The sequence below is a fragment of the Myotis yumanensis genome, unplaced genomic scaffold (assembly GCF_028538775.1).
Source record: "Myotis yumanensis isolate MYYU_CA2020_CCGP unplaced genomic scaffold, mMyoYum1.0.hap1 SCAF_10, whole genome shotgun sequence".
NCBI classification, from domain to species: Eukaryota; Metazoa; Chordata; class Mammalia; order Chiroptera; family Vespertilionidae; genus Myotis; species Myotis yumanensis.
This window is the reverse complement of record NW_027223761.1, coordinates 40,030,312-40,057,156: the sequence shown is the minus strand read 5'-3', so window position 1 is coordinate 40,057,156 and position 26,845 is coordinate 40,030,312. Positions and strand designations below refer to the sequence as shown.

The window sequence follows — 26,845 nt, the reverse complement described above, 5'->3', positions numbered from 1 at the left end:
GCAAATTCAATCATGCTACACTGCAGCTTAAAATCCCTGTTTCTCCCCATTGTTTCTAGGATGAAGACAAAACTCATTAAAATCAACCACATGGACCTATATAATCCCATTGCACAGTCTCTGCATCCTCTGTTCCTATGAACTAGAAATATTTTCTCTGCTCAATTCCCTCTTCCACTTCTTAGTGAATTCTCATCCAACAGCTATCAATCTAGTTAACACTTCCTCAGGAAAGCATACCCCAGGAACTAAGACTTTGAAGTTCTAGGAGAAATTGCTGTTTTGCTGTAATTATATAATAGTCTCCTAACATGTCTAAATGTCTTAATTCCATTCCTTAACTCATATCCAAACACCAATTTTCCAGTCCTTCACTTTTACTGGGTTCTCTCCCACACAGATTTTTTTTAATTTTTCATACTTTACAAGAATATATCATTGCCTTGAACCACCAGACCAGCTGAGTCATTATCTCTACCTCAATTCCAGTCCAGTGATATTTTACACACACACACACACACACACACACACACACACACAACACACACACACACAATCTTATTTATGCTTAACTTCCTGATTAACAGATATGATTAACAACAGATATTTGTGAATTTAATGCAATACACAGATTTTTCCTTAGAGACTGAAGGGAAGAAAGACATGAGAAGTGCAGAGTTGTATTTGAATATTTTCTGCATGGTTTTCTACATAGGTGAAGCAAATACTTTGAAGTGAGAGTGTCTTTTTAACTGTGGCCTCTATTTCCTCTCTAGGTCTCCTCTGCTGTATTATGGAATTAAAGAATGGCTTTTCTGTTTCTCCAGAAAATAGGCATCATGCTATAAAGGAGGTTAGGTTTTCTCACTGGAAGAAAGAAAACTCCTGCAAGAAATGTGTCTATAACCAATTTGCACCGATATGCTGCACACCAACAATACCCAGTTCCACCCTCCTTCCTTCCTTCTGATGGGCATTCCAGGGCTGGAAGATGTGCACATCTGGATTGGCTTCCCCTTCTTTGCAGTGTATCTAATAGCCCTCTTGGGGAATATCACTATCCTCTTTGTGATCCAGACTGAACGCAGCCTCCACCAACCCATGTTTTACTTCTTGGCCATGTTGGCCTTCACCGATCTTGGCTTGTCCACAGCCACCATCCCCAAGATGCTGGGTATTTTCTGGTTCAACCTCAGGGACATTGTATTTGGTGCTTGCATCACACAAATGTACACTATCCATATATGCACTGGCCTGGAGTCCGTGGTGCTGACGGTCATGGCCATAGATCGCTATATTGCCATCTGCAACCCCCTCAGATATAGCTTAATCCTCACCAATAAGGTGATAGCCATCCTAGGCCTATTCATCATAGTCAGGACTTTGGTGTTTGTGACTCCATTCATATTTCTCATCCTGAGATTGCCGTTCTGTGGTGTGCGCATTATCCCTCACACCTATTGTGAACACATGGGCTTAGCAAAGTTGGCTTGTGCCAGTATTAGGGTCAATGTTATCTATGGCTTGATTGCTTTCTCAGTGGGATACATTGACCTTTCTGTAATTGGATTTTCCTATGTTCAAATCCTCCGAGCAGTCTTCCATCTCCCATCCTGGGATGCCCGACACAAGGCTCTCAGCACATGTGGCTCCCATGTCTGTGTCATGTCAGCGTTCTACCTGCCAGCCCTTTTCTCCTTCATGACACATCGCTTTGGCCATAACATCCCTCATTACATCCACATACTTCTGGCCAATCTGTACGTAATTATTCCTCCTGCTCTCAACCCTTTAATCTATGGGGTTAGAACAAAACAGATAAGAGAGCGTGTGCTAAGGATGTTTAACCCTAAAAGTTATTGACACTGCCCTGGCCAGTGTGTCTAAGTGGTGAGAGTGTCGGCCCATGCAAGGAAGGGTCTCAGGTTTGATTCCTGGTCCAGGGCACGTACTTGGGTTTCAGCTTTGCTTCCTGCCTCTGGTCTGAGCAGGTGCCGGAGGCAACCAGTTGATGTGTCTCTCTCACATCGATGCTTCTCCATTGAAATTTTTTTTTTTTAGAGACAGTGAAGGGGAGGAAGAAGGGGTAGAAAGACAAAGAGAAACATGAATGTCAGAGAGACATATCGACTAGTTGCCTCCATTTTGCACCCCAACTGGGGCTGGGGATCAAGCCTGCAACTGAGGTACATGCCCTTGACTGGGAATCAAACCTGTGACCCTTTGGTCCTTGGGCTGACATTCTAACCACTGAACAAAACCAGCCAGGACACGATGTTTCTCTCTCTCTCTCTCTCTCTCTCTCTCTCTCTCTCTCTTTTTCCCCCTTCCTTCTCTCCTGTCCTCCCTCCCTCCCTTCCACTTTCTGAAAAGCAATGGGGGGGAAAATCCTCAGGGAGGATTAACAAAAAAAGGAATAATAAGTTATTGACATCGAGTCCCACAAGGATCTTCCACAATAGTTCATGAAAACAATCATAAGATCAAAACAGAAGAAAACAATGAAAATACTTTTATTACACTCCTCTGGCATTCCCACACAAGCCAATCACATTACATTTCCTCCATTCCTCATAATTTGTACACCCCATTGCAAGGCATAGCTAAAATATTCCTAAACAATCTCACTACTTTGCCACAGAAAGGTACAAAAATTACCTCACATCTAAACCCCACTGGTAGTACAAAACATCTAAAGGGAGAAAAGAGTTTCCAAAAAGTCATGCCTTGAAATAACTGCTTCGAATAATTTCCCTTCACACAGAGATGCTCTTCATTCACATGTCAGAAGCTGAAATTCATGCCTTAAAAATGATGTGCGATTTTGTGAAAACCCAGCAGAATACAATGGTAAAGAAATTAGCCAAAAGTCATAAGACCCAGATTTAAATTCATGCTTTACCCTTGACTGAAACCTGAGAATTTCACATAGAGCTCTTTGAGCTCCAGTATCCTTGCCAATAAAATGCTGTAAAGCAATATTAACTTGTCACCGTGAGCTCAAAAAAAAACCTGTTGTGAAAATTTTTGCACCTTGCAAACATTAAAAGATTTGGAAATAAACAAATGTATTTCTAGTGTGGTGGCTACTTCTAGCACATCTAGATTTAGTTTACCAAATTCAATCCTAGTGCAGTCACTGGTACGAAGTAAGGTCTCCAGCTCCAGATTATCCCAGTGCTTGGGGCTCCTCATAGACTTGTAGCCCTTACCTTGGTCAGAGGGTCTTTCAGTCAGGAGTCTATAAAGCCTGAAGAGTTAAGACAGCTCTACCTTGGCTTGAGGACTCAGTAAAACCCCATCCCCTTGTTAGGGTGAGTTTTAGGGCAGACTGAAAGAGAGAGTGGCTACTCAGATTGTATAAAGTCATTCTCATCAGAGTATGGAAGCTAGGTCAGATTTAATTTGGGGAAGGGGTTATTCTAGAAACTGAAAAATAAGAAATTGTCTTCTAATTGGTTGACACTCAAGGTAGGATGAGCAAGCAAGGAATATGCAGAGAATAGGGCTCAGGTGACACTAATGTAAACCGAGAGGAAGTGAACTGAAGAAGTTATGCTTTGTATAAATATATAAAGAAAAAAGGTGAAATGATTATTTTCTAAATAGAAATTACAATATTGACACCAACAAGATTTCAAAATCTAAGCAAATCAAAACTATGAAGGAAGATGACAAAAAAAAGTCTTTGCAGATTTTCCTCCAAGTAAGATGTGAAGCCATGATAGCTTTGCGTGTTTCTTGTGAACTCTCTCACCATACTAAAAATTTTGCAAAGCTTTCAAAATCATTTTAGAAAACATTATTCTGTTCAGAAAATAAGGAAAAAAGGGAAATACAGAAGAAAAAAATCAGAAGAAACAAAAATACAAATTTTTCTTTCCACATATAGAAATTCAGGTACAAAATTATAAATAAATTTGACAAGCTAATTTGGCTATATATTTTTAAAATAATATAATATATATATAATTAGAAGAGTTTTTACTGAATGCCAAGTGCTTTATTTCTGTTCATTTAATTTTCAAAATAATCCTAAAAGAGAGATACCACTATTAATGTCAGTTTACATAAATGAAAATTGACTTCAAAGTGATAATTTTTTTCACTAATATTATGTGACAACTAAGAGTATCAGACTCTTTTTACATAGAATAATTACAGAGAAAAATAATGTTTCAGGATTAGAAAATACATAAATTAATGCATGAATGTTATACAGTAAACTCCATGAATTTTGAGGCTAGTGAAAAAATGTAAAATGTAAATTATTTTGTAAATTGTAGAACAAGATAAATATTCTGTTTTGTGTGTGTATGTCTTTTGTTTGTTTTGTTTTGTTTTTGGCTAATCCTCACCTGAGGATATTTTTCCATTGATTTTTAGGGAGAATGGAAGGGAGGGAGAGAACCAGAAAGAGAGAAACATCAATATGAGAGAAACGTATTGTTTGGTTACCTCCTGCACACACCCCAACAAGGGAACAGGGATTGGGGATCAGGGATTGAACATACAACCCAAGTGTGTGCCCTTGACTGGAATCAAACCTGAGACCCTTAGTCTGCAGGCTGACTTTCTATCCACTGAGCCAAACTAGTTAGGGCAAAATCCTGTTTATTAACATGGAAAAATTCTTCTTTTTAACTATATATTTTCTATTAAAATCAGGAATAAAGGTTTTTCCAATTAGCTTTTCAAAATTATACTAAATATTTCTTATAATATCAACTTGATACAATAAAACTCAACTAATAAATGAAGAAAACATATTTATAAAACAAAGATGTATCATCATATTATTATTACTAGTGTGATTTTTTTAAAATATATTTTTACTGATTTCAGAGAGGAAGGGAGAGGGAGAGATAGAAACATCATTGATGAGAGAGAATCATTGACCGGCTGCCTCTTGCATGCCCCCTACTGGGGATCGAGCTCACAACCTGGGCATGTATCCTTGACTGGAATCAAACTCAGGACCCTTCAGTCCACAAGCCAATGCTCTATGCACTGAGCCAAACCAGCAAGAGCACTAGTGTAATTCTTGGTGTAATTTAAGTTTTACTCTCCTTCTCTAAAGTAGCAGAAACCATTCTTTGGTGTACCATTCTGTCTAACCTGTAGTAAAGTGCTTTGAACAAAATAGGGTCATAATGTTAACTCAATGAAAATGTAAAAACAATTTTATTCTTTAAACACCCCTCTGTGGAAAGGTTCAATATCCCCATATTTAAAATAAGAAAATTGTGCTTCTGAGAGCTTATGCAGTTATCCAAAGAGAACTAATCATGAAATGGTAGGACAAGGGTTCAAACTTAAGCCTCTAGTTGTCTCTTTGCTACATCCTATGATTTAAAAAACTTGAGGACCAAGATATTTTGCCCAATGTAAACTGCATGCTTTAGCAACATACTTTTATTGAATGGTGATTGACTCCTGTAATAGTTTTCTTCATTGAAATGTCAATCAACTTTATTTGATGCTACCAAAGTCTTTGACGCTTTATTCAGAACCTCTAGGTAACAAGATAGAGGTAGGGCAGAAGAGAAATTAGTGCACAGAGGGAATAGGATTACACCTCTACCTTGAAGTTGTGAGTAGGAAAGTGTAAGACCTAGAACCAGACTCCACTTGCTCTCTTGTCTCCAGGATTCCTGTGTCCAAAGCACAAAAGATCCTAACTTTAGCCTGAATATTCCTGTCCTAACAGTCATCTGGAGACCTTAACAGGAGAGGCTATTTTCCAGGTCCTATTATGCATCAATTCAGAATGGGGGCTATACTAGTGACAATTCCACTGTTTTCCCAAGGAATCAATGCTAAGTGTTACTCTGTGGAAAGCGAGTACTGTTAACAGTTGCATTTTCTACCGCTCTCCAGAGGAAACAGAGTTTAGATTTAGACACCCCCAAAAAAAGCCATAAAGGTAAAATTTAAACATTAGACCATGTGTGTAGACAAGGTCACTCCCGGGGATTTACTTGGGTCCAGACTAATGTTCCTATTGCAAGAGAAGGGCTCAGAGGGAAAGTGCTCTCTGCCTGCCTCAGTTGTCCTTTGAGAAGTATGCTCCTCTGATTGCTGGGGATGTTCCTCTATCATCTCCCTCTACAGAGTTACAGGGCTGAGGATAGGTTATTCCAGTTCTTACCCACAAGTCTATCCATATAAACTTTTCCTAAAGAGATCCTCATCACTTGTCTCCCCCCATTCTTTTCCCAGGCTCTCTTTTTCTTTATTTAGATTCCCCAAGAGCCTTTGATTCCCCCCTCCCTCCCTCTATTCACAATGCTGAATTGAGCTTTTTATAATATACTCTCTTGAGAAATAGACCAGAGACTCAGGGTACAGGTGCCTAACTAGGACACATGTCCTGTAAACAATGAGGAGGGAAGGAGTATAGTGGAGCCAGGGCCCATAAAAACAGCCTCTAGAGCCTTTGGAAGGGCCAGGTTCAGTGATTTTTCCAAGAGCCAGAAACCAGTTTGGCAGGCTTCTGAAGACGGTGAGTCTCAGGTTGGGATCAGGAACATGATGATGAAGTTGATAATGATGAAGGTAGAAACTGCTATGTACAGGAAATTGAATTCTCAATAGGATGAAGGTATAGATGACAAAGCCGCCAAAATGCTTAAATCCTGCTACGAGTATGAGTGGGACAAACTGACCTAAAGGTGTTATTACATTCAGAGCTGAGGCTGAGTCATTCTGTGATAATAAAGAGTAGTTGTGCCCGGAACTTCTGTAGACTCAAAGACTCCCACCTACATCATGGCTAGGAGGTCAAGGCTCTGTGTCTGGTTGAGTCAAAATCTTCCTTTCTACACTAGCCTAAATTCATCTGTGAGCCAAGGTGATCACTCTTTTTCTAGGAATTATAGCTGGGTTTGGATCCTCTGTTGTAATTTTGGTTAATTCAGTACTTTTCTGATATTTCCAGACAGCCAGTATCTTATGTCAGAGGCCATGAATTTTTCATTAGCGCTTAGAACAAGGAACCACTACAACAGCAGCTTTATGAATATTAGTCCATAGATACAAATTGATGCAATTTGAACATTGAAATAAAAACAATGCTTAGATAGCCAGCAATCCTTCATTTCTCAGATCAGGAGACTTCAGTTTCACTGAGTAGATACAGAGAGAGAGGGTAAAAATGAACACAGCTATTAAGAAATTTAAAAGGGACTCTTACACAAGGCAGAAATTGTATTACTACCCAAAAGAATATATCTGTGTTATAGGAGGTCTGAAAGGGATATTTCTTCCCTGTATCAGTTCAAAGACCATTGGTGATATTCTTAACTCCAAGCTTTCTCTGCTCCCTCAACTTTTCTTACACTAAATTCTGTAGTTCTCCCATACTTCTCCCACCCCTCAAATACTTCCCTTCTTCTACACTTGTATGGTCTTTTTTCAGACTGTTATCACTTCTCCTGTGGACTATTCATACCTTCTGTATGATTACCCTTTGTCCCATAGCACATCAACTCTGTTTCAAATCTTCTGTGGTTCCTTACAGTGTACAAGACATCTATTGCTACCCGGTAGACCTCACATGACTAAATGTTTGATCATTATCTCCTGACACTCTGGTCTCCTAACTCTTTGCCCCAAAGAACTAGGATCTACCACACCTACACCTCATCACTAATCATTACTAAATATCCATTTAGGTAGGCCTTTATTCTCTTACCACTGTCTACAAGGATAGTTCTTTTCCCTCAGGTGAATGTTGCCTCTTTTCCTTTTCTTCTCTGATGCTCCCAGGTTGTTATGTCTCTGGGTATAATAGAATACAACATCTTAAACTTAAATATCACTTATTTATTTCATAGATGAGAAAACTTGGTACCATGAAGTTTAAATGGATATCATGGTCATAAGATAATTTTAAGAGGAAGATTTGAAATGTATCTGAGGCCAACTTTTTAACCATAACAAATTGCTTTATTCATCTGTACTTCTATCCCTTCCCACTGTTGGTCAGATCATCTTTATTAGAGCAACAACTATACTTCATTTTAAATGCCTTTTTTTTCAATTTTCTTTTATTAAGTTCTCAGAAAATTTTTTCTAAATCCATGGTGTACATAATTATGCCTAATATTAAGACCAGGTACAGAGAAGGCTCTAACTATTTTCTGGCTTGTTCAAATAGGTGGAGTCACACTGAAGATTCAGAACTGAGGTTATTAGAAAGGAGAAGTCTTTTCAGAAAATGGGAGTATGCTGTCTATTCTTTCTATATCTCTGATTCACACTGAGGGTCATTTCCCCAATCACATATGAAACTACAGGACAGATCTGATACATAATTGTCCCTACCACTGTTAGAACCTCAGAGTCGTGTGAGTGTGTGTGTGTGTGTGTGTGTGTGTGTGTGTGTGTACTGTATTTGGAAAGTCTGGGATATTAAAGTCCTTGGTTCTTATGTTCTCTGACAGCTATTCTGATATTTTTTCATTCACATTTCACTGTCCTAAAAGAGACTATCAGATGGGATGGGTGAGCAGTATCAGTAATCTCGACTATACTGATTATATGCCTCCTGGGCTCCCTCCTTCCTGCTGCCATGACTCCCCCTTTTTTTTCCTTTTCCTTTGCTGTGCAGCCCTTAACTATTACCCCTCTAGCACTTGGCCACCCTGCTCTTTGTTTAGCAGTGAGGAAAATAAGACAGTATCAACTGGATAAGCAACTGGAATTGAAGCAGATAAGTAGACAGAACACAGATTCCATAGGCTAGGAATAGTGAATCCATGCCCCAAGAAATCATATACAATATTTAATATGTTTTATTGATTTCAGAGAGATAAATGGAGAGAGAGAGAGATAGAAACATCGCTGATGAAAAAGAATCATTTTTCGGCTGCCTCCTGCACTGGTGATTGAGCCCACAACCCAGGCATGTGCACTGATCTGGACTCAAACCATGACCTCCTGGTTCATGGATCAACACTCAACCACTGAACAACACCAACCAGACAATTAGACAATTTTATTACCAGGTTAATGGATTCCTATGTAGGCTTATATGGCTATATCAACTCACTAGCTAGCTTCCATTCTGCCTTTGCTAAACATCTCAGTGTGCCCCTCAGTACTAACTGTTACCAGAGTTGGGTCCTTCTGAAAGACCTAAACCAGAGAAGACACTATTTAACCTTCACAAAGAGACACAAAAGCAAATAATCTAGCAAGAGAATGATAAATGCTATGGCTTTAAAGTAAAATCTTCTTCGGAACGGAAAGAAATCACTGTCTTTGGGTGGAATCAAGGGCTGCTCTACCTCTAGCCCAATATTTCCTGATGAGTGAAAATATAGACTCCCGATGTTGGGCTCTGTCCAGTTGTATGGAGTCAGATAACAGAGCTCACCATACAGCTATCTTTTCTACACTGAAGGAAGGAGGGCTTAGTTAAGTAATTGTTCTAGTTGAGTGTAAATCTTGTGTGGTGGCTGGAAGCATGAACACAAGAGTCAGATTCCCTGGTTCTTTACCACTACTGGCTCTCTGATTTAGTTCAGACTACTCTGCTGCCTCTTTCATTATCTGTGAAATTAGTATATTAATTACTCTTAAATGTTTTTAAATGATAATGAGATTGTGAATGTAAACATTCTGCATAATGCCTAGCACATGAAAATTGCTGAGTTTAATGTCAGTGATGATTGATGATGATGATGATTTAAAAACTCTATTGAGACAGATTGAGAGCCCCAATGGAAACTGAGTTCTACTGCATCTTAGAGCATATACTTTCAATGGTGATATATTCTGTTCTCATTTTTAGGTACTCTGAATTTCTAACTTGTACAGGATTTTTTTCATGACATCACCTAGCAACTACTCCACTGCTCCAGTCTCTGAATTCTTCCTCATCTGCTTCCCTAACTACCAGAGTTGGCAGCACTGGCTGTCCCTGCCCCTCAGCCTCCTCTTCCTTTTGGCCATGGGGGCCAACACCACCCTCCTGGTCACCATTCGGCTGGAGGCTTCACTGCACGAGCCCATGTACTACTTGCTCAGCCTCCTCTCACTGCTGGACATGGTGCTGTGCCTCACCGTCATCCCCAAAGTCCTGGCCATGTTCTGGTTTGACCTCAGGTCCATCAGCTTCTCTGCCTGCTTCCTCCAGATGTTTATCATGAATTGCTTCCTTGCCATGGAGTCCTGCACATTCATGGTCATGGCCTATGACCGCTATGTGGCCATCTGCCACCCCCTACGGTACCCATCCATCATCACTGACCAATTTGTGGCTAGGGCTACCATGTTTGTTGTAGCCCGAAATGCCATGTTTTTTCTTCCTGTTCCAATCCTTTCTTCCCGACTCAGATACTGTGCAGAGAACATCATCAAGAACTGCATCTGCACTAACCTATCTGTGTCCAAACTCTCCTGTGATGACATCACCTTCAATCAACTTTACCAGCTTGTGACAGCCTGGACCTTACTGGGCTCTGACCTCATCCTTATTGTTCTCTCCTACTCCTTCATCCTGAGAGCTGTGCTAAGGATCAAGGCTGAGGGTGCTGCGGCCAAGGCCCTGAGCACATGTGGTTCCCACTTCATCCTCATCCTGTTCTTCAGCACAGTCCTGCTCGTTTTGGTCATCACTAACCTGGCCAGGAAGAGAATCCCCCCAGATATCCCCATCCTGCTCAACATCCTGCACCACCTGATCCCCCCAGCTCTGAACCCCATTGTTTATGGCGTGAGAACCAAGGAGATCAAGCAGGGAATTTTAAATATCCTGAGGAAACTGTAAGAGGTAAAAGGGATCAGGTCCATCTTTGGAATTGTCAATGAAAGTCAGGAATTATTTTTATGTTGGAAAGGAAATTTCACTTCTAATCATGGAATGAGTTCTGATTCTTCTTTTTCTTAATATCTCAGACAACAATAGACATTCTTCTGTGGATTTTTATTTCTTGTTGCTTAAAAGGAAACCTCCCTTTCCTGGACTTTTTGATTACTTGGGAAATATCCTAGACCAAATTCTTAACCAAGGTCTTGCCAAGCCTTAGCTAATTGGAGCTGGTTTAGAGTGATAGTGTTTGGCCACTCAAGAAACAAAGTCTATACATTGACTTTAAAAAGATCTGCCTGTCCCCTGATTTGCAAAGAACATTGATTCCTATCCTGTCTCCTGTTTCAGCCTTACAGAGTCCTAAATGGCTTGGGTTGTAAAGGGTTGACTGGTCAATGTATAGATGTTTACCTCAGAACTTTAGCTTTTGGGGTTGAATGCTTTACCCTGAACACCCCTGACTCTCTTCTTTGGCAACTGTGGCAGACATACTGTCTTCCGCCTTCTCAGATCCTTTTCCTAGTAGACCCTGTAAGATTTTCCATCTGTACAACCTCTCTTTAATACTTATTGTTGTTTTGAACAGTGAATAAACTAAGTATAAAAATTTTTGTTCAGTACCTTTAATGTATAAACATTACTGTATACTCATAATACATAGACATAAATGAGTTCTTCTGATTCTTCTTTTTCTCCTCCTCTTCCTCCATTACTTCCTTCTCATTCTTGTTTTTCTAATGACAGTGCTTTTCCTGTTGCTCTCTGAATGGGAGCAGATCATTATCTCATGATCCATTTACCTTATGGTATAAGATATCCATGATATTTAGTGTTTCTCCATCCCTAGAGTCACTTTTATTACTAGTTTATTTTCTTGAGAAATATTTTACCTAAACAATAGGGTGCTCCATATAACAGTCAATGTAATATATTCTATTCATATTCATTTCAGCCTAGGTGTGCCAGGAGGCTTCCTACAAACATACCTTCTGGAGTTCCAAAAGACAGCCTCAAGTGATATGTGGCCATGATGCCACATAGTACTCACATTCTTTGAGACTATATGGCTTCCAGTGTCACTTATCCCAAAAAATTTCTCCACATCCCATCCTGTGTTATGGAGGGAGCAAAACAGGCTCTGACACACTAGTCATGATAAAGCAATCTGCTTTCACCACACTACACTTTCTGCATCAGCCTTAGTAAACTGGCTAATTGATTTATGATCACATAGTGTACAGATGTTTGGCTGCTTTGCAACCCTTACCCAGAGCAGTACAAAGGAATATTACTCTCAGTTTACCTCTAAAATAACCAAAAAAATAAATGGAGCCCGCAATTCTGCATCACATATTTTCTTCAGATCCCATGGAGTCCTTTCTTTAGTCCAATTTTTATTTTTAGGGTAGAAGAGCTTCTGACCTGGTGAAGGAAATAGACATACAAGTCCAGGAAGTGCAGAGTCCCAAACAGGATGAACCTAAAGAGGCCCACACCAAGACACATCATAATTAAAATGCCAAAGGTTAAAGACAAAGAGAGAATTTTAAAAGCAGCAGAAAGTAGCTTTTTACCTACAAAGGAGCTCCCATAAGACTGTCAGCTGATTTCTCAACATAAATTTTGCAGGCCAGAATGGATTGGAATGAATATGCAAAGTGATGAAAAGCAAGGACCTACAACTAAGATGACTGCACCCAGAAAAGCTATCATTTAGAATCTAAGACAGTTTCCCAAACAAGAAAAAGCTAAAGGAATTCATTACCAACAAACCAGTATTACAAGAAATGTTAAAGGGTTTTCTTTAAGATGGGAGTGGGATTAGTGCAATGGCTGAAAAAGGTGAGGGGATTAAGAAGTAGAAACTGATAGTTACAGAATAGTCATGGGGATGTAAAGTGCAACATAGAGAATGTAGTCAATAATATTATAATAACTATATATGGTGTCAGGTAGGTACTAGATTTATGAGGGTGATAAGTTAGTAAGCTTTCTGATGTCTAATCACTGGGTTGTACACCTTAAACTAATATAATACTGTATGCCACCTCTAATTAAAAAATAAAAATATTATTTAAAGTCAAAACAAATAATAAGTAAATAAATGTTTCACTTGTTTGTTCCTGTTTCTAATTAAGCTACTGCACTGTGGGTAATAAGGGAAAATAATCCCATCTAATAATAGACAAATATGGCAATTGACTATACCTTCGCTACGCCTCCCATTGGCTAATTAGCGCAATATGCAAATTAATGTCCAACAAAGATGGTGGCTAATTTGCATACTGCAGGCAGATCCTGCTGCGCTGTCCCGCCTGGGGCTGGCGGCAGCCCGATCCCCAACCGCTGACCGCCCCAGCGCGAGATCCTGGCTTGCTGTGTGCATGGCGGGGTGGGTGGGGCAGGCGGAAGCATGATCTGAGCCACTGCCCTCCCCAGCATGGGATCTGGGCCTGCCATCTGCGACAGGGGGAGATGGGGCAGGCACCACAGGATTGGGCCTGCCATCTGCCACCAGGGGAGAGGGCCTAAGCCAGCAGGTGGTTATATCTTGAGGGGTCTCAGACTGTGAGAGGGCACAGGTTGGGCTGAGGGACCCCCACCCCTGCCAGTGCACAAATTTTTGTGCACAGGGCTTCTAGTCTATATTATAAAAACCCGCTGGCCCTAATGCCATAACGACCAAAGACCAGCATGGGTGGGCTGGGCTGTGAGCATGGTGAGGCCTCTCGCTGGGCTTCTAGGGTTTCCATAACATATTATACTTCATAGCCCATGAAATAACCCCAATTTAAGCATAATATTAAATCTTCATTTAAACATAAATTTTCTAAGAGTACACTTAATATCTAAAATACATTTCTGTTTATCCTAAGTCTAGAAATAGATGTTTCATTCAAACATATACACTATTTTTGTAGACCCCCCTCCACCTTCCTGGCTCCTCTCAGCTCTCTCCCTGTTCTTCAATACTCTGATGTTGAATTTTGTCTTCTGTGTTTTCTCTCTTCTTGCTGTTCTCTTTCCTCTTTTGCCCCATTATCCGCTGCCCCCAAGAGTGAGCTTTATTCTCAAGGTTCAGATGCCTAAAATGGTCTTATCTCTGTGGGCTACAGGTAGGGGAGGGACAGAGTTGAGCTTAGGGACCTGAAAATAGCCTCTGGAGCCCCTGAGGAACCGATAGTACAGTAAGCAGTGTAAGCAGTCATAAGTAGCAGCAGTACAGTACAGCCTCCTTAAGCTAACAGGTCTGCTGTGGAGCCAGGAAAGTCATAACGATGGGAATGATGAGGCATGTAGCATTCCACATATACAATATAAGCTGGGAGTGGAAATTATTCTGACAGGACTACTATACATATGATGCTGCAGATTCATAAGCTACCAATTACCACAAATCTGGTGGGTCACTGCTTTCATATGGGAACACATTTTTCTAGTGTAAGCTGTACAGTACCCATTTAGGAAAGCCAAGATTTTCAAGGTGAGTGTTCTTGAATTAAATCTATACCTTTATTATTAACTAGAGGCCCCGATGCATGAAATTCGTGCAAGAGTAGGCCTCTCTTCCCCCGGCTGTCAGCACCGGCTTCCCTCTGGCTGCCGGCAGGTACCTGGGACCCGGGCTTCCCTCTGGCTGCCGGCAGGCACCTGGGACCCGAGCTTCCCTCGCAGTCCCAGCTTCGTCCAGAAGGTCATCCAGAAGGATGTCCAGTCTAATTAGAATATTATGCTTTTATTATTATAGCTTGTCTATGGCAACTGGAGATCAGGAGTCTATATTCTTTTTTTTCTATATGCTGCCATTGTTATTTCCCAAAACAGATTCTAAAATGTTGGGTATAGAGCAGGTAATCAAAAATACTAGTGACTGATTTTTTTTATTGATTAAGGTATTACATATGTGTCCTTATCCACTACCACCACCACAACCACCACCACCACCACTGATGTCTCTGTCCATTGGTTAAGCTTATATGCATGCATACAAGTCCTTTGATTGATCTCTCCCCCTCTTACTCCCACCCTCCCCAACCTTCCCTCTGAGGTTTGACAGTCTGATTGATGCTTCTCTGTCTTTTGATCTGTTTTCATTCATCAGTTCATGTTGTTCATGAGGAGTCTATATTCTTAACTGCAATTTGGCCACCCCTAGAGAAGATTACCCTAGAATTACCAGATGTGATAGGACAGTAATCTCAGCTGCCTGATTACTCCCTCTTAGCTCTCTGGCTCATCCTGCCTTGTCTCCCAGTGTTCCTTCCTGCTTCTCTGGGTGGGATAGAATTGCTTTTTCATTGCTCAAGCAGCCATGCTCCCCAGAAGACTCCAGACTAGGTATAGAATCAATTGTTTATTTGTGGTTTATTGTTCCACTATAACCAACTGAAAACAAAGCAGATGAGTTCATAGGAATAGATTTATTTCTTTAAGGTAACTGGAATCTGGCTACAGGTAAGTTTGTATGATCTGACTAACAGGATAGTTTTATTTGGATTTATGTCTGAAAGTATAGTTCTTTTCTAATTCTGATTCTACCTTTAGAACCTCAGATCTTTGGCCACTCTTTGTTAACAAAATCTAGTTCCAGTTCCCAAATATATCTTATGTAATAGAATTATCTTCCTGTGAACACATTTGGAAATATCTGGACACTTTCGTATTCTTTACTGAATACTGACATTGATTCTTAAAAAAAAACTCCCCTGGCTTAAGGTAGGAGTAGGTGAAGAGTAGTATCTAGTCTGAGTCAAGGAGGTCAGGGTTGCTGGAAAGTCCTAGGCTCTGGTACAGTCATCTGTGTCAACTAAACTGGGAGCACTTCATATGCTGATTATCTCTGTCCTTAAAGAGGTACTACCATCCTGAATTTGAAAGATCACTTTGCTAAGAAATCTCTGAAGAAAACTTGATAGAGAGTATTGAAAAAGAAAATTTTAAAAAACTATAATTTTGAGCTGATCCAGAAATAGAACTAAAAAAGGAATTCCCTATATAACCCAAGAGTCATAGATACCATGTGGCTAACACCAAGAGAACACTCATGTGTTAAGCAAAATCAAAAGAAAAATGTTTAGTTTTCCAAAAGTCCAGACTTGTACTATCCGTTAGACTAGCCACTAGCAGTATATGACTATTGAGCACTTCAACTGTGGATTGTCAGAACTGAGGTGTGTCAAATACACACCTGATTTTGTACTATTTTGAAGACAGTACAAAAATAAAAACAAAGAATATAAATTAGCTCTTTAAAAGTTTTTACATTGATTACATATTAAAGTGATAATATTTTGGATGTACTCAGTAAAACAACATGTTATTAAAATTAATTTGCATGTTTCCATTCAATGTTTAAAATGTCTACTGGAAATGGAAGTTTGGTATGTGGCTCACACTGTATTTCTATTGAAAGATTATATGGAAAGTGATAATATCTTAGGCAAAACAGAGAGCAAATTTGTTTTTTCCATCTTCCAAATCTTCAAATATTCACAATTACCTCTTGACTGTAAGGCTCTCACTTTCCCAGAAAATAAAGGGAAGCTGATTCATTGGGAACACTGCCATTGTTGACAAAAACTGATTAAAATGGGACTGTCTCAGAGCATTAAAAACAAATAGTGTCACTCGGGTATGTCAACCAGTGTTATAAGATAGGCTTCTCATGGCAACCATATAAAGGTTATCTCATAAGTGTCTTGATTTTGTTCATAACCTCTTATGATATTCCAGGCCTTGAACCCATGAGATCCTATTTAGTCAAGTTAGGATTGTGACTGACTGAGAGAGAATCCATGATGAAATCAGATGAAGACAGCAGATGCTCTTATCCCTTACTCTTGGAACAGTCTTGTTGGACCAAAATCGATGACTTTTGAAATTTTTTGTTCTTTTTTTTTTTTATCACCATTATTATTATTTTTTAAATATATTTTATTGATTTTTTACAGAGAGGAAGGGAGAGAGATAGATAGCTAGAAACATCAATGAGAGAGAAACATCGATCAGCTGCCTCCTGCACACCTCCCACTGGGGATGTGCCCGCAACCCAGTACATGCCCTTGACCAGAATCGAACCTGGGACCCTTCAGTCCGCAGGCCGACGCTCCATCCACTGAGCCAAATCGGTTTCGGAGAAATTTTTTGTTCTTATCTTGACTGCTTGCTTAGAATATTAGGAAACTTTTTAATGTCTTCTCTACAGTACTGTACAAATGATTGTCCTAACTCTAATGAAGTCTTCAGATATTTTCTAGTGATGAACTAAGGCCTGATTTCTCCTTTGTCTATAATGTCCTCTCTTGGAGAAAGAACAGGAGCAGGCATATCTTTGGGGCAATGGCTTTTCTGCTCTGCATACGGGATTTTGTTTATAGAGACAGAAAAGGTAATAAGAGTGTAATTCAGACTTCATGGTCACATGACACGGCTTCACTACCGTGATTTTAGTAAAATGACTTTTATTGCCTTTGATTCTTCATCTGCAAAATTGGAATAGCAATGGAATTGTCTTATGAAGAGGATGATCATGTAATTTACCAATCAAGTTCAGAAACTATTAGGAGTGAAAAGGGGTATAAATAGGGATTTCGCCAGTCAAATAAGAAATATAGTCATCCTACTATCATTCTACTTACAGGATTTTTAACAAAATTAATTGGTTTATATTTACCAAGGACTTAGTACCAAACACTTACCTAGGATTATTTTTCAATGGTTCTTTGGAATATTAATTCTTTTTCCATGGGTATTTATTATGTCTTACCCTTCAAGGTTTTCTAAAGTGTCAGTTGTGATCAGAATATTTTACATGGCATTGCCCAGCAACTACTCTACTGCTCCAGTCTCTGAATTCTTCCTCATCTGCTTCCCTAACTACCAGAGTTGGCAGCACTGGCTGTCCCTGCCTCTCAGCCTCCTCTTCCTTTTGGCCATGGGAGCAAACACCACCCTCCTGATCACCATCCGGTTGGAGGCCTCTCTGCATGAGCCCATGTACTACCTGCTCAGCCTCCTCTCTCTGCTGGACATGGTGCTTTGCCTCACCGTCATCCCCAAAGTCCTGGCCATGTTCTGGTTTGACAACAAATCTATTAGTTTCTCTGGATGCTTCCTCCAGATGTTCATCATGAATAGTTTCTTGACCATGGAGTCCTGTACATTCATGGTCATGGCCTATGACCGCTATGTGGCCATCTGCCACCCACTACGGTACCCATCCATCATCACTGACCAATTTGTGACTAGGGCTGCCATATTTGTTGTGGCCCGGAATGGCATTCTTACCATGCCTATCCCAATCCTTTCTTCCCGACTCAGATACTGTGCAGAGAACATCATCAAGAACTGCATCTGCACTAACCTGTCTGTGTCCAAACTCTCCTGTGATGACATCACCTTCAACCGGCTCTACCAGTTTGTGACAGGCTGGACTTTACTAGGTTCTGACCTCATCCTTATTGTTCTCTCCTACTCCTTCATCCTGAAAGCTGTGCTAAGGATCAAGGCTGAGGGTGCTGCGGCCAAGGCCCTGAGCACATGTGGTTCCCACTTCATCCTCATCCTGTTCTTCAGCACAGTCCTGCTGGTTCTGGTCATCACTAACCTGGCCAGGAAGAGAATTCCCCCAGATGTCCCCATCCTGCTCAACATCCTGCACCACCTGATCCCCCCAGCTCTGAACCCCATTGTTTATGGCGTGAGAACCAAGGAGATCAAGCAGGGAATCCAGAAATTACTGAGGAGGCTGTGAGAACTAACATAAGTGAGATTTGACCTTGGAAACAGAAACTGATAATGGGGAATAATTTTCATGATGCATAGAAAATGTAAATGATTACTACAGAAATAAGTATGGATTTTTCTTTCTCTAATGTTCCATTTGATCCTGGAGATATCCATATTTTGACTCCTGTTTTCTATTTCACTGTCTGTTTTTGCATTCTGGAGTTACCTAGAAGTTTCTCCTGGCCTCACATATGTGAAAAGGATTTGTCAAGCCATAACCACAGGAACTTAATTAGAGTGCTATTGTTTTTTTGAATAAAGAATAAATGGTAGTCTAATCACTTTCAATGCCTCTCAATTTCCTCAATTACTTAGTATTTAGATATGTGTTAGATCTCTTGATTCTACTTGAGATCTGATATACAGATCAATTTGGTTCTGTACCATGAATGGCTCTCTTGTGAATATATAGAAAGTTCACTCCAGAACTTGGATTCTTATAGTTGAGTGAAGGCCATGCGCCATCCATTGCCTCCTCTAGCCCTGCCAGATCCTGTTGATATACTAGTATTTACCTAATGACACTTCTCTGTAGCATAAGTTTTCTGTTGCTCTTTTCCTTTTAAAAAGAATTTTTAAATAAATTTTAGGATCACTCAATTGTGTGTGTGTTTTAAGTGAGAGGTTTTTGTTTCAGATGTGCTTTACCAACTTCTGAATTCATATGATCCTACCTGAATTTTCCACCAGATTTTAGGCATGATCCATCCACACTCTCTCCTGCTTATCTTAGATATACTTAAATTGACAGCCTATTTTCATTCCTGTTGTGTCAATTATTATATTCTGTGCTGATGCCAGCATAGTTTCTTATGGCATCCAGATCTTTGGATTAGTGGGTTATTTGAATAAGGATATGTCTGTTTTACTCTTTGCAGTTCCCTTCCTGACTGTGCCCTGAAAATGGTGGCAACTCAGATACTGATCCAATATTTCCTGATATTAATTTACATTGGTAACTAAGCCCCTTTTGGGATACTGAGAACTTGATATATGAGAATCATTTGAAAATTTCCTCGAATGTAGCTCATCTACGATAAAGTTAGCCATTCTTGGGGGGGGGGGCTTATAACATCATTGTTATGGCATTGTCTTTTATAAAAGTAATAGCTTTTCTCTACTCTCTCTTCTCTGTTTTACAACTCTAAAGACTGATCCTAACCAAAATACAAAACACTCTTCTTAAACCCTCTTCTATTCACCCATATTTCAGTTACTCCTAGCTCACTATTTTTAGATTATGTACTCCAAGATTTTTTCTTAAAGTCTATGCAGAAGTATCTTTTTCCACATAAAAACAACAACAACAACTTTATTTGACAAACTATGTTCATTCTACAAGCCTCAATTTAAACTCTACCTACTCCAAAATTCCTTCCTTTGTTCACCCCAATGGAATGAATCTGACTATATGGAACTATGTATAAATCTCTTTCTGATAGTGGTTTATAAATTCCTCTGAGTCTGCGGAGGAGTTTCATTCATCTTCTTAACTTAATATACTTAAGACTTGTGAATACAATAATTTATATATTGTAGTTTTTTATTTAATAAAAGTGAATAATTCATATGTGAGCAACTTGTTTCTTATTTCCCCTGAAAACTTTTTAAGAAAAGGATCAAGTTGTTAACATATTGAATACCCCAAAGCACCTTACAAGAAGTATTTTACAAGTCACAGTTCAATGCAATTTTATATATTAGAGAACCTAAGATTGCTTATCTTGGAATGAGATAACAAAGACTTTTATTGAAATCCCAGGTATACCAATTTGGCCACTGGTTAGATGTGTAACTTTTGACTGACCAATCTAGCTCTAGTTTTCTCATTAAAGAAGAATGATGCCCAATCACCATAAAGTGCTTATTTTAAATACAATATTTCTAGAATGCAGCTAACATGCAAGTTGGGGTCATTCCATAAGTATAATGACATTTGTCTTCTTAAAGCAATGGTTCTCAACCTTCCTAATGCCACAACCCTTTAATACAGTTCCTCATGTTGTGGTGACCCCCAATTTCATTGTTACAAATTGAAAATAATTAAAGCATAGTGATTAATCACAAAAACAATATGTAATTATATATGTGTTTTTCTATGGTCTTAGGCGACCCCTGTGAAAGGGTCGTTCGATCCCCAAAGGGGTCGCGACCCACAGGTTGAGAACCTCTGTCTTAAAGGATCTCTTAGGGACATCCTCCAAATTCCTGAGTGATATTCTTTGCTATGACACATAATATATCTGTTTACATAACTGTCAGACATCTGAAGAGAAACTATAAGCTGATCAACTCTTTTTCACTTCACCTTAGTTTAGTTGCAGAAATCTCTCATTTTACATTGGAAATGTGTATGTGCCTGAAGGGAGGCCAGAGCTCCTGGGAGCAGGATTCCCAAACCAATTCTTCATGTTTTTAACCACAGGAGAGTGGCTTTTATAGAGTCAGCATCTTCATAAAGTTGTCCAGTTGCTAAAGCCACAATAGAAGGCCAGTGAGAAGTTGAGGAGTCACACATTGCCTGGAAGCAGTTGAATGATCAAACTGCTACTTGGAGCACTTTCTCTGTAAGTCTTTTGGGAATAGTATAGTTACTATACTACAGTGGAAAGTGAATATAAGTGAGACTGTAAGTTTGGTCTTCTACTTAATTCTTTGTTTATTTTAGAGAATGTTATTGCACCTTCATATATGAGTTTGTAAAGACCTTGAAAATCACTGACATAAAAAAAGCATGAGCCCATTAGAGCACGGGCAGCTGAGCTCACAGTAGTTAAGCTCTAGTCTGTCTCCAGCAGAACAGTTGACCAGCAAGTATTCCTACTTTGAGCAATAGAGATATATTGTTAGTGTCTGGATTTGTGCCAACTGTCACAAAGAAAAATGAATGAAACCTTGTCCTTGACCGTAATGAGCTTAGGTCTTCCTAGGAGAGGTGGTTAAGAACTATAGATCCAGTCGGAGAGATAAAACTATAAAAAAGGAACCTACAAACTTCCCAGAGAGTCCATGTGAGGAAGATCACTTTTAAATTGGGACACTAGAGATTGGCCAGACTGTGCTGAAATAACTACAGATCATGGGAGAAGAACCAGTTGGATGTCTGAATCTGAGCAGAGCTGTGGCCAGACCTGCTAAAATGTGGCAGCAGCTTTGAATTAGGGTCAATTGAAATCAGTGGTTAGGTCAGTTGTCACGGTTGGGTGTAGCTCTGTCATTCTCAAAGTATTATTCCTGGAAAGGAATTTCACCATTACTGGGAATTTGTTAGAAGGGCAACATTTTGGGCTTCCCACTCAGATGTATGTACAAAATTGGTAACTGGGGGGTTGTGTTCAGCAATCTGTGTTTCAACAAGAAATCCAGGTGATTTGATGCATACTCGCATTTGAGAACTAGTGGTCTAGATAAAAGAAAGTCATGGTGAGAAGACCATACCATATATTTGAGAAAAAAATGAAATAACTCTAAACCTTGATTAGGACATTTTTTGTGTGTCCAGGGGTGCCCCGACCAGATGTCCAAAACATCCATCTGTGAGAGATGACCTTCCCTCTGCTTCAGGGGAGAGCACAGCAGAACCTGGAAACTTCTTCACCAGCAGGATCCTGGATGGTTAAGGAGATACTCAAAGAGAACTAAAGCTGCTGTCTGTGTAGCATCGTATCCTGAGGCATGTTTAAGGATTCCTTCAGTTCTCCCCTTGTCCTTGATCCCTTACTTCCTGATTTTTCCTTCTTTTCCAGGGGATTGCAGAGGAGGTTTTATTTTCTTCGGCAGCTACTTACCAATTATATATACAAATACAGAGACTGCATAGGTATCTTTTGTATTTATTGTTCTATCACAAGGTTACATTTTTTCATCACTAAATTATTTTTATTTGATTCTGCTTGGTTCAGCTTTTTACTGAGTGTTAAGCAAGAATGCTAAAGGTTTGTAGTAGAGCAAGCTATGGAGACGCTAAATTAAATTAATCAAGGTCATCATGATACTTTCAAAAATCTGTCAGTCCATGTATCTGAACTATACTTATTGAGTGCCTATTATGTCTCCAGGTACATTGTGTTTTCCTCTGTGCTTTAATATAAAGATAAGATTCTATTGCTGGCAGATGGAGCACAGACTTTTTGGAAAACAATTAAGAAACACCAATGAGTATAGGAAACTTTTATCAATATTTGATAGCAGCATGATCAGAGAAACAATGGAGAGAAGAGGCATCTATGTATGTAAAAAAGAATAATAATTTTAAAAATTGTAAGAGGTGTAATTCTTGGTACAGGTAGACTAGGACAAGCAGAAGCTAGTTATTTGAGGGCAAGAAAGTTGATTCTATAAGAAACATATACAAAAACACAAAGATGAGACCAAGCAAAGTATGTTCAATAGGTGCCTGAGTCTATGTGGGTTAAGTAGAAACATACTTCAAGGGAGTTATTATTTATTCATAAAGTTATGAATATTAAGAAGACTTTAATATGGAGTGATATGATACAATTTACATTGTAGAGAGATTTTATGCCAATAGAATTGTGAAGAAACTTTACAGCCTAGAATGGAGGCAAATAGATAAGAGTTTTTTAATGAAACAGTCAAACCCTGAATTCATGTGTCTTTTCTTTCAGCCAGTTCCAGGTCCACCTGCCAGTCATGGTATTATCTCTCAACAGCACAGGAACCCAGGTGACTGAGTTCCTGATGATGTGCCTGCCGGGAATGCAGGACACACAGCACTGGCTGTCTGTAGCCCTGGCTCCCCTCCTGGTTTTGGCGCTAGGTGCCAATTTTGTGTTATTACTTGCCATCTGGCAGGAGGCATCTCTACATGAGCCCATGTACTACCTGCTTGCCATCCTCTCCCTGCTGGATGTCATCCTCTGCCTCACAGTCATCCCCAAGGTCAGTGCCTCCCTGAATTCACTCTCAGGAAGCCAATCCTCTTGGTTTGTTTGTTTTTTTCCTGCTGTAAATCTGCTTACACCGGAATAAAAATACTCAATGAACAGCCTGCACCATTACATTTGGCCCATCTAAGCTAAGATATGCCACCTCTCATTCTCCAGGTCCCTGTTTTTCTAAGGCTTTACTCCTTTCCAAATAACAGGTCCTCTCTCAATGTCTGAGTCAGTGATTTTCCAACTTCTGCTCTTCTTTTTACTTCCAGGGTGATTCTCCTTGACTTCGAATGACCCCACCCTTACATCCAAGGCCCCTAGAATTTACTTTCTAAGATGTGACTGGATGTATGCATATGTCATTTACTGATATAGGAAACATAGCTGGAAAGGAGTTCTTATGAATATGTAGAGGTTGAGGTCTTTAAATATAAATATTGAATTACTGGGTTTAATACCTTGTGGTACATTTAAATGGGCAGATGTGTCAGCTGGAGTTTGGGTAAAAACTATAAAGATCAAGAGAAGACAGGCTATAAATAAACATTTTTAAATAAAAATCTTGCTCTATAGATAAAGGGAAATGGTTGTAAATCAAGCTCTGGAGATGAGATTTGGATGCACAAAGAAAGAACTTGAAAACAGGATACTGTCCCAGAGGGGATTATGGGGCTGTGGCTTGGGGATATGGAAGGTTGAAGCCATCTGAGCGTTTTCCATGTTAGGTACCTCAGGGTGGGAATGTATGCACAGTTTTTGAGAATGACGATTCTGGCAGGTCCTGCTCATCTTCTGGTTCAACATGAAGCCCATCAGCTTTGCTGGTTGTTTCCTGCAGATGTTCATCATGAATACATTCCTTCCCATGGAGTCCTCCACCTTTCTAGTCATGGCCTATGACCGCTATGTAGCTATCTGCCACCCACTTCGCTACCCATCCCTCATCACTGAACAGTTTGTCATTAATGCGGCCATTTTCATTGTCTTGCGAAATTTTCTGGCCACACTGCCCACACCTGTTCTGGCAGCCAGGCTCAACTACTGTGCCAGCAATGTGGTGGAGAACTGCATCTGTGCCAACATCTCTGTGGCAAAGCTTTCCTGTGGGGATATTTACCTAAATAAACTCTACCAGTTTGTGAGTGTTTGGTGCCTACTGGGTTCTGATCTGGTACTCATCTTACTATCCTACTGCTTCATCCTGAGGGCTGTGATGCGTCTGCATTCAGGAGGTGCAGCCACCAAGGCCTTGAGTACTTGTGGTTCCCACCTCATTCTTATACTATTCTTCTATACATTGCTGCTGGTATTCATCTTCACAAACAAGGCAGGAAAGAAGGTGCCCTCAGAGGTACCCATTCTTCTCAATGTCTTGCACCACCTTATCCCACCAGCCCTGAACCCCATTGTTTATGGAGTGCGAACCCAGGAGATCAAGCAAGGAATTATCAAGCTACTGAAGTACCATTATTGAGAGGTGAGAGTCAAAGATCAGGGATTATGGAATTTGGGGCATATATTAGTGATGGTTTCATCTGAATTCCATAAGAAACAATATGACATCCATGCTGCTACCTTCATCTTGAACTTAAACCTTTCTCAACCACCATTACAATATTTACCCTCACTGCCCCAATGGGATATGCTTCAGCCATATAAAAGAAGAAAATCTTGCCACTTGCAACAATACTGATGGACCTTGTGGGCATTTTGTTAGGTAAATTAAGTCAGGGAAAGACAAATACTGTATGATCTCACTTACATGTGGAATCTAAAAAGCAAAGCAAAATAAAACAAAATGTGAGCTCACAGATACAGAGAACAGATTACAAGGGTGGTTGCCAGAGGCAGGGGGTAGGAGGTGGGCAAAATAGGAAAGGGGGTCAAAAAATACTAACTTTGAATTTTTAAAAAAAATTAGACATGGGGATGTAATGCACAGCATGGTACTGTATTACATATATCATAGTTGTTAATAACATAGATCTTAAAAGTTCTCATCATAAGAAAAACAATTGTAACCATATGTGATGATAGATTTAACCAGCCTTATTGTGGTGAATATTTGACAACATATACAATTATCTAATCATTATGTTATACACCTGAAACTAAAATAATTTTACATGTCAATTGTACTTTAATAAAAAATAAGGATGTGAATACATTATGGTGTTACCAAATATTTAGTCAATAGAAAGAAAACTTAAAATCCCCTAAAGGGCCAGGCTGAATTTACCTCACCCCACCCTGCTCTATCCCAGATCTTTAAATCCCAGGTAAAGTATATCAAGAAAGGTCATTGTTTTTAGCTCTCCTTTATTTACAGCTACCCCAGCAATATGCACTGTCCATTTGCTCAGATCTGCCTCCAGTGGCATCCAGCCTAGGAGTAATGCAGATGCAATTATGCAATCAAGCAATATTTGAAGAGAATGCTTTCGTGTTGAGCATTATTCCAATGAAACCCAAAATATAACATCTCTGTGTTGTATCATTCCCTCTCTAGTAACATTATGATGATAGGGTCTGGCCTTAAAACCCCAGCCTCTTTTTTTGTAGGTCTCTAGTTTGTAGGATTTAGTCCCTGCTTTGGTTCTGACCTGAGTTCTCATTCTATTATCCTACATTAACCTCCATGTCTCTGCTAGTTCTAGGATGATAGTCATCTCTTTGCCACAGCCCTGGACCTCTGTCTTTGTCTCCCCGTGGCTGTCTCCAGCCACCACAGGAATGTCCACTACTTCTTGGACTTCTGTTTGTTCTTGACTTGGGCCTCTGTACTTATTGCTCCATCTGGTTGGAAAGTCTTACCCTGTATGTTCAAATGATTAACTTCTCAGCATTAACATTTCAATTCAAAAATTACCTCTATTGAGTGTACGTTCCCAAATTTGCACCCAAAATAACTTTCTTCTGCTATTTCAGATCTCTCAAACACATTATGCCATCTCTTTTTCTTTCTTTCTTTCTTCCTTTCTTTCTTTCTCTTTCTTTCTTTCTTTCTTTCTTTCTTTCTTTCTTTCTTTCTTTCTTTCTTTCTTTCTTTCTCTCTCTCTCTCTCTCTCTCTCTCTCTCTCTCTCTCTCTCTCTCTCTTCTTTCTTTCTTTCTTTCTTTCTTTCCCTACTTAATAATTACATTTCCCTTAAATTGAATTCACCTTAAAAGGTACCTGGATTGCAAGCAGCTTGTCTTTTTTGCTCATGATCTTATCCTCAGTTCCTAGGGTATCTGGCACATATCAGATGTTGAATATATATTAGATGTATTGGTAAAAAAAAAAATGGTTCCAAAGTTTAGTGTGCACGGCCACTGCCACATCCATGACCATACTGAAAT

General features: G+C 39.6%; 4 protein-coding genes across 4 annotated transcripts; all 4 read left to right on the top strand.

The window, feature by feature from the left end:
- The first annotated feature begins 921 nt into the window (after nt 1–921).
- Nucleotides 922–1,863, top strand: LOC139018085 (olfactory receptor 52E5). The gene has a single exon (XM_070426725.1). The coding sequence runs from the start codon at nt 922–924 to the stop codon at nt 1,861–1,863; it is 942 nt and encodes a 313-aa protein (XP_070282826.1).
- A 7,972-nt stretch (nt 1,864–9,835) lies between these two features.
- On the top strand, nt 9,836–10,777 carry LOC139018083 (olfactory receptor 56A4-like). Its single transcript, XM_070426724.1, has one exon. It carries the CDS (start codon nt 9,836–9,838, stop codon nt 10,775–10,777), a length of 942 nt encoding a protein of 313 aa, XP_070282825.1.
- Nucleotides 10,778–17,630: 6,853 nt separating this feature from the next.
- Nucleotides 17,631–18,572, top strand: LOC139018082 (olfactory receptor 56A4-like). The gene has a single exon (XM_070426723.1). It carries the CDS (start codon nt 17,631–17,633, stop codon nt 18,570–18,572), a length of 942 nt encoding a protein of 313 aa, XP_070282824.1.
- A 4,688-nt stretch (nt 18,573–23,260) lies between these two features.
- On the top strand, nt 23,261–24,979 carry LOC139018392 (olfactory receptor 56A4-like). The gene is made up of 2 exons (XM_070427005.1): nt 23,261–23,509; nt 24,284–24,979. Exons 1-2 carry the CDS (start codon nt 23,261–23,263, stop codon nt 24,977–24,979), a joined length of 945 nt encoding a protein of 314 aa, XP_070283106.1.
- The last annotated feature ends 1,866 nt before the right edge of the window (nt 24,980–26,845 follow it).